Below are 13,392 nucleotides of genomic sequence, written 5' to 3'. Positions count from 1 at the left end.
TACTTTCTGGCAGCCTGGATCCTCAACTGTCTCTTTTTCAGAGGATTGTGATGAAGGTGTCTTTTTACAGATGTAACCAAGTTGCTTGTTACAAACATCAGTTGCCCAGTATCCATCCTAGAAGAGCAGGGAGAAAGAGAAAATGTCAAAAAAGGGCACACATAAGCACAACAAGGGTTTTTTCTCTTTCTTTACAAGGTCAACTGGAAATTTAATAATAAAATTAGAAATATCTGTAGTTTAACATTCATTTAGTGTTGTTTTGAGGTGAAAGAAGGAAATTAACATTTTGAAGTCTCAACATTACTTCTTATCATAACTTTTAAATTATAGGGTTTGCAAAGATCCATCTCATCTGGGGCTGATGGCAACTGCTTTTGGAGAAGGATTATTTCACTACACTGTTAGAAAATAATCAAATCAAACTAATGCACATCTGATAGGGTTGCAGTAAGTCTAACTATTGTATCCATCAAAGAATCTGAATGTGACTGACTACTCTAAAAAAAACATTTAAGAAGAGCTTTCCCCTCACCACCACCCCCCCAACACCCCTCCCCCCCCCAGATAAAATCTGATTTAGGATCAATTCTTTTGGTGCCTAAAACTGGTAAACATTAACATTATTCTATGACATAAAAGTTCTCTCAATAACAGCATGCATTTCATACCAGCATTTTCAATTTTTTTTCTTTCAAAATTCATGACACTTTTTGTGTATGCATAAATGTGCATGCACGTGCAGGTAAATGTATCAAACAATCATGTCTTGCAAGAAAATAAATTCTGTGAGTCAAGCAGTCAGCAATACTATAGAATTTTACATTAGTTTTCTGGCAGGTAGATGACAGCTGAAGAAAGATTTCCTACTGCCAGGTCTCTGTGCATCGATGCCATGTCTCAGTGATGTGACACTGAGGGACAGAATTGTCTATCTGATTGGAATCTGAGGTATGCAAGTAGCACCCATGGTACCCACATAGGGTATTAACTAGTTCATCTCTATTCCTCTCCCAGAGTTTAAACTTTTTCTTTGCTGAAACCAAGGGAAAGAATTTAATGTAAAATTTCTGGATCAGAATTTTCACCAGACAAGGAATTTCAGAAGGGGGTACCAAGAAAATGCTTCCCCTCCTTCTGTTGTCTCCTGACCTCTGAACTTGTCTTGTGGTTGGTACCAAATTTTGGATCAAAACTATTTCAAGATAATATAAAGTATGCTACTGGAATAAGCACACAAGTAAGTGATTTGGGGTTGATGCAGTCAGTAATTTGCGTGGGTGTAAAAGGAGTGCAGGTCACACCTGTCCCTTCACAGCCACACAGTCCTCCAGGCCGCTGGTGTGGATGGGATGCCTGCGCTGCCATTTGGTGAATGTCACGGGAGTCCCATCACTCCACTCAAAGTATGAGTGAGCCTTCAGGTCGTTCAGACCCAGCCACAGCTCTTCTGTTGACTCTGAAGCACGACAAGAAATAGGTTTAGTTACTCTGCACTGTGCAGTGAGCATTTCCACATGCAGAACCAGCAGGGGTGATATATTTGGCATGTGGTATGCAAGAGGTGGTCTTTGTGCTTTTATAAAAATGCTGCTTCCTCTCAAATCTCTATAAGAGAGATGTTGCGGGAAAATCACCAGATTCCATTCAGAAATGCTGATTTTAATGAACATAAGGCTCTTTATAGCAGCTGGGAGATTTTTGCAAACTTTCTGTGATTCAGAACAACAAATTGGTCCTGAACGTGAAGACTTTGCATGGCTGTGGGTTTCCTCCCTCTCAGGAGATCATACGGAGCCCAAGCCGTGGAAACATCTGCAGTACATTAGAGGACTTGTGCTGGCCCATCAGGTGTGTTCATCAAGGCCAGTATCTGGAGTGTCAGGACTGGTTACTACAGATCCAAAGAGTATCAGAAGTTAAAAGATATTGTTTTCTTAGAAGGATAAGAAAGAGGTTAGTGTCAGCAAGAGGTTTGAACCTCAGCAAGAGGCTTATCTTTTAGGTTCATAGCTCAGTTCTAGAGCCTTGTACATAGAATATAGGTGCTGAAAGTGGAATCATTAGATATTTATGTGCCTCTGGAAAGAATTCCTTTTTTTTTTTTTTTTGTTCTCTTCTCCTCCTTTGTAATGTTTTACAACATGGATTATTTCTTGATAAACATAGATATAGTTCTGTATTTATGCAACGGCAACATAAAAGAGCATGGCAAATTGGATTCAGTCTTTCACTTGTGATATTTCAGAGAAAGCATTAATATTTAATGTGAAGTTCAACTTTTATGTCACAGATGGAGCAAATGAAATACGGGCCTACATATATACTCACTGTAACCAAGCTGTGACACTAGAAAGCTGTATTCAGCAATGTTGTGGACACTTGCCAAATCTCCATCTTGCTTTTTACATGAAGACAGAGCATCTTCCCATGCTTTGGGGTCCCGGTGAATGCTGTAGCAGTGACCTGCATATGGCAACCAGCCATCTGTGCACTGAACAGGCCTCAATTCCCCTAAAATCAGAACACAATTTTTCAGAACAAGAGGAAAATAGGGGATACTAGAATGAAGTTTCTTGAGTACTCTTTACAAAAAATGGGACTATATGAATAAACATAAAACTGTAGTTGACAATGCAAAATATATTCAAATTAAAAGCAAATATCATTAAGGTACAGGATGCTAAGCATGTAAATTGAATGAATTCTCATTAAAAAGAGAACTACTGAAAAATGCCCACATTGTTTCAGAAATGCAATTTGAAATAATAATCTGAGAGAAAAGAGAGGACAAAGCAGAGATCAGCCTCTCCTCTGTTTGTTCCCCAGAGCCACTTGGTCTTGTGCTGACTGCAGTGACTCACATTGGCTCTGCCTGCTGGTCTATGGTTTCTCACAAACAAATTTATTTTTCAGGTATGGAAAAGCATGGAGCAGTTCTTTGACAACTACAGGTCAGTAAACTTTGTAAATTAGTGGGGACTCTGTGTATCCTCTCAATGTCTTTTTTATAGCTTAAATTCTTATACTAAAGAAAGTAGAGAAATAAATTCAGAGAACTGCAATATTAACCTTAAAAAAGAAGCACAGGAAGAAAAAGAAACATTTTAAAGAATGTTTAACTCGTTCTTTAAAAGTAGATTTTACATTCCCAGTGGGCCCCCTCTTGCATGGGGCATGTTCACAGCTCTGCTGGTGTGTTGGGGTGGCCCACGGATGCAACAAGGTCTGTGTCAGTGTTGTTGCTGCTCCTGCTCTGCTTATATGAAACCAAAGCATTGCAAACTGCAGACATCAACAGAGGAGGACTCCTTTCATGAATATATGAGTAACTGCAGTTATTCATTTGGAGCAAATGAGAATAATACTTCTACCATATTTATGCAATTTTGCCTTTTGGCACTGGTCTACCATGACTGAGCGTCTACAATCTGTCTTGCAAGAATGAATGATAGAGTGATGGAACAAAATAATAATATTCCCCTATGAATGTTTAATATACAGTGGAAGAGAAAAAGCGGCATATAAAAGTCGGTGTGTCCTGTATAGCTGTGTTCTTGAAGGTTTCTAACATCTTCGTTGAAAAATAATGTTGCGTACAAGTTCCTCTTCCTAGAAGTCATAAAACCCCTTCTTTTTACTTGACTAACCTACCTTTGGGCATAATGTCAGGCTTTGAACTGAAGGATCCCTTTTTACAAATGTAGCCTAGTCTCTGGTTGCATGCTTGGTTTTCCCATTTTGCATTCTTTTTGGGATTCAACAGTCCACAGATTTTCCCAGGGAGCAGGAAAGGACTTCCTTTAAGTAAGAGAGAAAATAGAATCTCACAGCAAGACATGAATAAAAAAATATTAACAGAAACATCATATTACCAGTGGAAGCATCTGCTTTTTGTGATTCCTTGAATCACTAATAGGAAGAAGCCCTTCCCTACAGAATTAACTGCATTGAAGTTTATAGGATGCTACCTTTAATTGATACACTGAGAGTGAAATAATGACCCTCCATTGACTTTATTATCAGGAAAGTATTGGGAAATGTCTAATTCTTTTCCTGATACTCTGATTCTTACAGGAAAAACTGATTAAACTGGACCTTTATCTTGTGTCAAAAACTTCCAAACTTTAGAATACTGAGTTTTAAGTTAAATTATCTTTCCAGTATGTTTCAAGAGTTTCACAGTCCTGCTTTCCTATGAAATAGCTTTTTTCGTTTCTGCGTGTAGAAACCTCTGTAAGCAGCAAGGGAAATTTCCTGATACAGCTTTTGAAAACTTAGAGAAGAGTTTAATTTTGACTTTGACACCTTTGTAACTTTTCCAAATCAGGAAACAGCTTGGAATACTCACAGCACAAAGCAAACTCAGAACCAAAAAAAAAACCCCAAGAAGCAAAGAGAAGAACTCACCCTGAATGAGGAACACCATTTCCCTTCCTGAGGTGGGCCAGTGCAATTTTGCATAAACTGTTGAGGAATTATAAGCTGGCTCCCTAAGCTTCTCAATAATGTTTAGAATTTCTCGAAACAACATAATGCCATTATTTGCTAAATATTTTGCTAACTTTGCAAGATTTGGCTTATATTCACACTCGTGGACAACAAGTTACAGAAAATTCTGATCTTTGAAGTGTAGGATAATGTATCACTCCAAATGGCACTCTGCTTTCATACACAAGCTCTCTCTTTAGATAAGAGAATAGAATAATATGTTACAACTGATATTCACTGTGAACTTTGTAATTTGGAAGTGTTTGTCTTAAAACAGGGATCTAGATCTTGAGGTACGGTATACCAGAATGAGCTTTCCATAAATAAAGTTAGCTAGTGCACTTTTTATTAGTCGGTGTCTTATCAGAATTCATTCAACGATTACAAAATAGATACATCTCTTACCTGGAGCCCAGTTTAAATATCTGAAAGGGCTGCCCCCAGCCCATTGCCATCCACTGTTGAAATCCAAAGCATTCAATCCAATCCAGAAGCCAAACCCAAATTCTTTAGTTAGCCCTAAATGAGGAAAAAAAGTCCCTCAGTTGTACCTCTCTATTCTTATTCGTAATAAGATCATCCAACAGAAAATAAGTGTAGAGTAAGAAATACATATTTCTTAGTTTAAACCCCAAACCGGTACTTTCTGAATTACTGAGATGCACTGATTACAAAAAGTAAAATTTGTAAATTATTCTATATTGATTTACCAGAGATCTTAGTAGGGCAAATTAATATCTTATTTCACTATTTAAATAAGACTTTATTTTTCTCACTTGCTTTCATTAGAACATAAGGTGTGTATAAAAGCCTTGATTTTCATAAGGCAATTCTGCTAAAAGTCTTCTGTAACAGATTTCATGGAGTAAAAGAAAAAGCCAAGGTGTGAATAAGTTTTTTTCCAGCTTTTGTTTTCTATGAGAGTCCTTTCAAAGCCTCTTTTACACTTTTTATAACCAAATAGATGCCCTGATACCTGTATCTGAAATCCACTGGAGTTATTTTGATTTCATGTATGCAAATGTACCCATATTAGGACCAATCTAACCATCATCATATGTTCTCCTGAAAATATTAATAATCCTTGAAACACAGTGGAAAAAAAAAGGTAAATTAGAGGACCAGCCCATAGCCCTGGTCAGGGATGTGCGCCCTTGCACAAAAGTGACCAGAGGAAACCCTTCCCCTGGGACAGACTGCAGGAGTTGTAGGAGTTCCCATCTGGAGAACAATGCTGGCACAGGGACATTTCACTCCCAGAAGGGTTTCTGACCAATGCATCATAAAAAAACGCCAGGTAGTGGAAGGGCAGTTCCGACCATCCCCCTTTTGGCGGCTGCCAAAGCACACTGCCCTCCCTCTTCGCTGAGGCAGGCGACAATGCAGCAACTTCATCACAGCTTATTTCAAGGTCTTGTTCTTTATCCTTTTACCTCCTATATAGGCTTGCTCCTGAGTCTCTGTAATGCTTAGTAGTTCTGCATTTTGCTGCTGACAGCTTTTCCTTGCTTGGTGCCATGTTAGAGCTGATTCTGAGTTTATCTGGTAGTGAATGCCAGTTGAAACATCTTCTGTCCAAAACCTTCCTGTGTCATCTGGAAGAAGTTACATAGATGAGTGTTCTAGTGGACTCACATATACCAACTAAAAGAAAATAGAGTGTGTAATAATGCAAAATCTCTAAAGTTGCACACTATGCATCAGAAAAATCTAATAACTCTAGGCATCAAAATAGAAAAAGAAATTTTAATAATTATATAAAAATATTTTAAAATTAAAAGTATTATTTTTAATTTCTGTATTTTTAGAAAGGTTTGAATTGCTTCCCAATATTTGCTTTTTAATTTTCTCCTACTTCAAATGTAATTCTAGATGAACCAGAGATATCTATTGATTTAAATAAAGAGATTCCAGAGTGAAGTTAGAGGAGAAAAGCAAGTGTGTAGGTTAACTGTGACCCTGGAGGCTCTTCATGCCTGATGGGTAGGTACTCCCTCCTAGCTCACCATCAAGAGAAGCAGATTTTTCCAAACATAATAGAACCTGGCCTTTGACAGCTTGAGAAACAATAAAAGAAGTCTTTGTGGCATCAGTGTACAGCTCAGCTGCTGTCTTTGCAGAGTAACCCACAAAACCTGGTGAAACTGCTGTGTTATTGGGAAGGCCACTGGTGAGACCAATGTTTGTGTCCTGAACTGAAAGGATCCAAACATATGTTCAGTGCAGAAGACAGAGCAAAGCTAGGAGAGGAGGATATATCTCACAGCAGCATTTTTGTGTAGGCTGGCAATAGGAAAAGAGAACAGGGTAGAAAATAAAAGGGAAAAAACTAGAAAATAGCAGTTTAAGTGAGAATTGACCTATAGGGAATGCCTGAGAAATGAAGAGAAATAGGATTTTTTATGAAAGGAAGATGAATGTCAAAATAATAAAATTGGTGTCTAAATTCATTCTGTTCATGCCATGCATTATGTCCCATAAAAGAACCTCTTCAGCCTCTGGTTCAAAAAGGGAAACAGTCACCTCCAGCATTTGAGTCAGAAGCTTTCTGCACTGAACCAGTCTTTGGTGGCACCTCTTGTTCTCCATTCAGTACAGAGAGAGCTCTCAGACATGGGAATGAGTGTCCAGTCAGGTGATTTTCATTTGGGCTGCTCCAAGAAGGTCAGTCAGGCAGGTGTGCAGCTGATAGCTCATAAAAAAACCTGGTAGCTCAGGACATGGTTTGCTCAACAACATTTCATGACAAGTAAATAAATAAAATGCAAGACTTACTTGTTAGTGGGCAAAATCCGTACAGTTTATCAACATCAAAATCCGCAGTTGTTGCACACCAGAGCAGCCCATCTGACCTGCCAGCATCTGTGCACTCATTGTACTGCTTGTCTTTGTATTTGAAAGGGAATACACAAGGCTGTCCATTGGCATTTCCTCGTAATGTAAAAGTAACTAGGGAGAAAATAGTGTTAAGAGGACATGAAAATAATAATAAAATCATATATCTAACTTTCTAGTAATGGATCTATTTATTATGTATTTGCCTATCTAAATTGAGAACTTATGCAATATTTAAATTTTTTAAAATTATAATTTCCTCTCTAGTGTAGCTACAGATTTTAAATAAAATGTTTTAGTAAAAAAGGAAGTTTAAATACTGTGGCTAGAATTTGATATATATACACTGTAGGCAAGTCAAATTCTGTGATTAAAACTTGGTGATATATTGTGGTTCCTGAAGAAAGAAAAACTACAAGAACTGAAACAACAGTGAGTTCACTGCATTTTCGTTCCTACACAGCTCAGTAAGTTTGTTTTATTTGCTTGATTTCTCTATCCGTAACCACTTTTTCACCCTATCTATTCCTTACCTGTTGAAAGAAAAAGGGTGGCTGACCAGAGAAAATACAGACCAGATTGTCATGAGCATATTTACACAGTGAAAATTTTAGGTTTCAGTTGCACATTTTTCCACTTGGAGAAGCCTTGCAGATTTATCCTGAACTCAGATTCTTTAAGGTTAGCAATGCTTCACATTTTTAAACTATTACAGTGTAATGGGAATGTTCTTTTACTGTGAAATTTTTGATATAGACTCTCAGTCTGACATTCATGCAAACTCGTTCTTCCACTCAGTTCTCCACACATTACTCCTTTACCATTTCTCTCTATAACTATACCCAACAACTGATCAACATCTTCAGAGTAGAACTGTTCTTCTACTTTGGTGAGGCTGGAGGGGAGGAGCCAGTTCTTCCTTTCCGTACCTCATGTCATGGGGAAAAAAGAGAAATTCGCACAGCTATCCTGTAAATATGTAAATCCCTTGACTGATCACTCCACCATGCGTGTGATGAGGAAGATAAATAGAAAGAGGTCTATGCTCCCTCATCTTTCATTTCCCTCCCACACAATGCCATCTGATTTAATACTTCCACAGAAACAAATTCCAATTTAAAGATCCTTATTTTTTTACTTAAAATTCTGCATCACCCCTACAACGTCCCCCTTTTATTCAGTGAATCAAGAAATGCCAAGGTACCTAACATGATCCTTAGATCATGTATCGAATCTCAAAAAACATACAAAATAATCAATTCAATGCATTAAAGCTGCCCAAGGTAAAGCATTTTCATATCTAGCTTAATACAAAACTAACAGGAAACTTACCTGATGACTGTAATGAACATTGCATGAGGGAAAGGAAAACTAGAAACCTGGAGAAACTCATTACAAATGTAACTTTTATCTCATTCTTCTACCAAAAGTTGGATTAGAAGATTGGCAACATATAAAAATCCTTCTCTCTGTAGATAGTAATGGGTCGCTCTCTGTGTCAACGGGTTGATGGATAAAGCTATGTACTCTAAATAAGGAAATATCCTGTCACGTGGTATTTTGAAATAACTGGAGTGCACACTATAAACACTGCTGTCTTTAGAGAGCAAGTCCCTTCCAAAACAAAAGCTTCCATCCTTGTAACTAGAGGTGGAGATATTTGTCATTTTCTGTGACATTGCTAATATTAATACAGGTTAGCTGTTGGGGTGCTACACAGAACAGACATGGAAAAGCAACTTGAGAACTGGGGACAAGAAAACTGCAGTGAAATATCATTAATCAAAACCCTCAGTTTTAACATCTCAGAAACAAATGAAGACAGAATCCCAGTTGTTCAATGCATTGCAGTAATGTCACAGGACAATATATGAAAAAGAAAGAGCAAACTGCACAGAAACTGCAGCTTACAGTGGATTATGAGTTCTTGCTCACTTTGAGGCAAATTTAACATCATTACACTGGTTTATTTGATCCCAGTTTGGGGTTGGACTGTTCATAATTGCTTGTCAAAGACCTGTAAAAAGTGAAGATGTTCAACACTGAGGTTTAGTGGTAAGCTTCCTTGTAATAGAAAAGAAACTTTTGCCTGGAATACTTTAATACCTTACCAAGTAAAAGGATGAGAAATCCTAAATCTATCTGAGAAATTCCTAATGAGACTCTTTCAGGACAATGCCTGTCCCGAAAGACAAGCTAAATTGGAAAAGTTCCTTTTAACCTGTGAGCAAAGTGTTCATCTGATGACTTGTATTGGCATGACAGTTTTTTACAAATATGCTGCAAAGCCCTACTGCAAATGTTCATAGGTCTGCTATTCCTTCTGTTTATTTACATCAGTGAAATTAAAAGAAGCTGTGATAATAAAATTGAAAAAATTAAGAAGCGAAATAGCCAGTAGTGAGATATATATAGAAGCTGAACAGAAGATGTCATAGGAGGAGCAACTATTGTTGCTTTTTAAAAAAAAAAGACTGGTGGGGAAAATTATTGGAAGAACCAGACAAACTTGTTGACTTAGCTATAGATAATAGTAAGAAAGAAAAATATTTTCTGAAAAAAATTTCTGGATTATAGCAAAATGAGGAATTGAATGAATTGTTTAATAATGACTATTTTATTTGCAGGTCACATTTGGGGGGGGGGGGGGGGGGGGTTGGCCTTAGCATGAGCAAGGCTTGCAAGAGTAGCTTTAAGTTGTAGAGCTGAAATGGTGCCACAGGCATAAATGTGGTGGGGCACAACGAGAACCTGAGCTTCCTAAGTGAAACCATATTTCAGATGCATCTAAAATAATACAATGAAATTGCTCTGACAAAGGAAATCTCAAGGGAAAATCCCTGGAGGACATAATTCCTGCCCTGTTCTCTCATTTGCCTCACTAAGTGCCAGCCTGGATCTAGTTCAAACTGGGCTTTCTTCTTTCTCTCATGTAAATGGATACTTGTGAGGATTTGTCCAGGGCTACAGTGGTGGAGAAAGATTAATGAAGACACTGGGGTAGGCTAAAAGAGGAATTAAGTATTTCAGAGGTTATCCTTTAGCACGACCAACAAATTTCATGCCAGTTGAAAACTTTTTGGGGTCGGTATCTTGTGTGCTGCATAACACTTTGTGCAAAACCTGTTCTCAGCAGTGTCTTACACTCTTGCTTGTATTTACACCAAGAAAACTGGAGTTCAGTACTTAGGAAAGCAACTTCATTAGTTGTTGTTTTTTTTTTTTTCATTTATGTTCCTAACTTTCCAGCTTGCTAAATAGACTCTGTGCAGCCTGGGGAAGGCAGGGTTCTTCCCTGCAGATATCTGCTAAGCACTCTTTCTCATGAAGTGTTTACTTTCTTAATTGTATTTACAATTCACTTAAAAGATATCTTGTAGTGCTTTCTACAATTTTTCTGACATCTAAAATTTAGTCTCTTGCAGATTTCTAGTGCAGAACCATCTGCTGCATTTCTTAGTTTTCAGTTCCTTTTTCTTGCATTTAAAAGTGGGAAGTTGATGCTTATTCAGGCTGAATTCAAAGCGGTGAGGAGAGACACCCTCCTTGAAAAAAGAGTTATCGTGCTGACAGGAGCACCTCCCTTCCCCTCTCCCCTCACTTGTTTCACAGGGAATGCTGACACTGAAAACTATACTGATAGAAAACTTACTTATTTATTTATTTATTTATTTATTTCAAGACATTAACAAAAAGAAGCAAGAATGTCAGGATAAGAATATTTTAATTCATGTAAGTGAATATAATACAGTTAAAAATCACATTATTTAATTGCAAAGTGATTACAACTTATATCTGGTTCTAATATTCTTTACTGACATGTGTTTTCCATAGCAGAAAATGAATATGACAAGGTTTTCTATCCCAAAGTTTTGTGAGAAAAGAATATGAAGCAGTTTTAGAAGTGTAATAGGATTTAGCCATAAAGAACAATAAAAGTACCGGTCTGAGGCAGTGAAGTTTGTGGGTTTAAATGAGTTCAAGTTTGCAAAAGAGTTAGAAAAGTTCTAATTTTTGATATTTTTTAGTGTCCACAATATCACAACAATGCACTTCTAAATGGCATTCACACTTTATTGGAATTTATTTATTTATTTAAATAAATTTATTTATTCTCACTAGTTGACTTTCATAGCCCTCTTTCAGTACGTGTAATTGTTTTTGACTTTTATTTTTCATGACCATCCTTGCTAAGGTGCTTCAGAACATCTTGACCATTACAAAATTATAACATCAAACTCTAATTCTGATTTTGTAAAATATGCATGATAAAAAAAAAATCAGTGCAAAAAGAGGAAAGTGATTTTAAGATTACACTAGATCTCACTTAAGATTTCACTGGAGACTTTTAACATACATCCTTTAATTTCACCAAGTAACTTGCTGCTCCAAGTAACATGCCACAGGACCCATCCTCACCAGTTCTTCGGTCACCAACACATCATTTTAATAGTGTTTCATTGCCAGAATATGTTGAGATCTGGTTTTGTCTTTTTCTTTTGTAGAAATAGGCTGCTATGCCAGCTCCAAAAACAGTTAAAACAGCCAGGAAAGTGAGTGGCAAAATAGAGAGATGAACAGGTGGGCGAGTCTCTTCATTCTTTTCCTTTCCTGAAATGAATCCATATAACTGTGAGAAACCATAGTAGTTTTTATTTCCACATACAACATGAAAAACCTGAAGGAGATATCCTCTTCTGTCTGAACTTGAAGGCTGAAAATCTGACCCCTGAATTGTTGATAATCAGTAGTCAGGTCTCTGTTCCTAGACCTCATTTGGCTTTAGTGAATCTGGAGTACAGTGATGTACAATTCATGCAGTGGATGCTTGTAAGAATTTAATGAGAATGTATGCTTTAGTTGGATATGAGATGCTAATTATTGGAAATTAGTTTTACAATATTTTTGTTACATGATCTACAATGATATCTTTGGAAGAAACTTTCATATACATCTACATAGTTTCCAACAGTCTAGTTAAAGCACTCTGTAGCTGTTCTCAAAGTTCTTCTCAAGTCTGGTCACTGCTGAGCTCGCCAGCTCAGGGTTAGCCCTGAAGCAGTCCTGTTGGCCAAGGATAGGGGAGTGCTCTTGTGTGTGTGAAAGCACTGTGGGGTTACCCCGAGGGATTGATAACCATGCAACCCTCAGTAGGACTTGTTCTCTAAAAGAGAGTGGTTTGGGAAAACTCATTTTAAGTTTTTCCTCTGTTTAGATTTTTCTTTATTTTCTTATGAAAGCTCTTACCTTTTGGTTTTCTAGGACTCCCATCCAGCTCAACTTCAATGAATTTCAGAGAGAAATCATATGAAACTATTAGAATCCATAAATTTGACTGTTTGCAAAAATAGTACAAGAACAAAACCCTCTGAAGTTCTACCATTGCATTAGTAACATCCATGTCTGCTATAAAAGGCAACAAATTGAAGCAAAAAAATACATTGCTAAGATTTCATCTTCCTACTTAATATTCCTTTATCAGCTTTTGAAACTTCATTGAGTTAATAAAGTATTACTAAACTTAGTATAAAAACTATTGTTTTTATATTACCAGCATTAAAATACTGACACTTTTCTATGTTCATTCAAAATATCTTCCCACATTTTTCCTGAAATATTAATTTTAAGGTGCTAAGAACATGATGTACACTCTGGAGATTAGTTTTACGTGGCATATTTTGAGAAGATCTGCATGTCTAGCTGTTACAAAATTTTTGATTCCTGAACATCTTCCCAAGAAAACACCTACTGAATCACATGAGTAACCTTCTTATTCACCTCTGTGTAAGACAGAGAAAAATGAAAGACCTTTATAACATTGTTTTGGTGCTGTCAAAGAAGTGCAAAAAAACCCCAGTTTAACACTAGGAAATGAAGAAATATGCACATAGAATTAAAGATTTCTAAATTATCATGGAAACATTTCTTCCTTTGGCTCTTCTACATTACAGTTTGAAAACATCCTTGATACCCAGAGGAGAATTTATAGAGGCAAAATTTAAAGTGAAAGCAAAACAGAATGCAAAATGAATAGATACAAAACAGTAATCCCTAAGGCAGGAAATA

The 13,392-nt window shown here is 37.0% G+C and overlaps 2 protein-coding genes across 2 annotated transcripts in view; both read right to left on the bottom strand.

Annotated features, from left to right (window-relative positions):
• The window catches only part of LOC136298118 (macrophage mannose receptor 1-like), a 33,222-nt gene extending 24,503 nt beyond the window's left edge, over window positions 1–8,719 (bottom strand). The window contains exons 1-7 of the mRNA XM_066198602.1: window positions 8,659–8,719; window positions 5,925–6,086; window positions 4,897–5,010; window positions 3,655–3,801; window positions 2,332–2,514; window positions 1,305–1,459; window positions 4–117 (exon numbers count right to left, since the gene is read on the bottom strand). Of these exons, the coding sequence (XP_066054699.1) occupies window positions 4–117; window positions 1,305–1,459; window positions 2,332–2,514; window positions 3,655–3,801; window positions 4,897–5,010; window positions 5,925–6,086; window positions 8,659–8,719 (936 nt within the window). The remainder of the gene's footprint in view (window positions 1–3; window positions 118–1,304; window positions 1,460–2,331; window positions 2,515–3,654; window positions 3,802–4,896; window positions 5,011–5,924; window positions 6,087–8,658) is intronic.
• A 2,321-nt stretch (window positions 8,720–11,040) lies between these two features.
• LOC136298105 (macrophage mannose receptor 1-like) overlaps window positions 11,041–13,392 on the bottom strand; it is a 32,818-nt gene continuing 30,466 nt past the window's right edge. The window contains exons 29-30 of the mRNA XM_066198577.1: window positions 12,574–12,606; window positions 11,041–11,937 (exon numbers count right to left, since the gene is read on the bottom strand). Coding sequence (XP_066054674.1) covers window positions 11,768–11,937; window positions 12,574–12,606 — 203 coding nt within the window. The 3' untranslated portion in view covers window positions 11,041–11,767. The remainder of the gene's footprint in view (window positions 11,938–12,573; window positions 12,607–13,392) is intronic.

This window comes from Chamaea fasciata, unplaced genomic scaffold, assembly GCF_029207755.1.
Source record: "Chamaea fasciata isolate MVZ Bird 193981 ecotype frontalis unplaced genomic scaffold, bChaFas1.0.hap1 SCAF_1, whole genome shotgun sequence".
Classification (NCBI taxonomy): Eukaryota; Metazoa; Chordata; class Aves; order Passeriformes; family Sylviidae; genus Chamaea; species Chamaea fasciata.
Note: the sequence above shows the minus strand (reverse complement) of the source record. Positions and strands in the feature narration are given on the sequence as shown.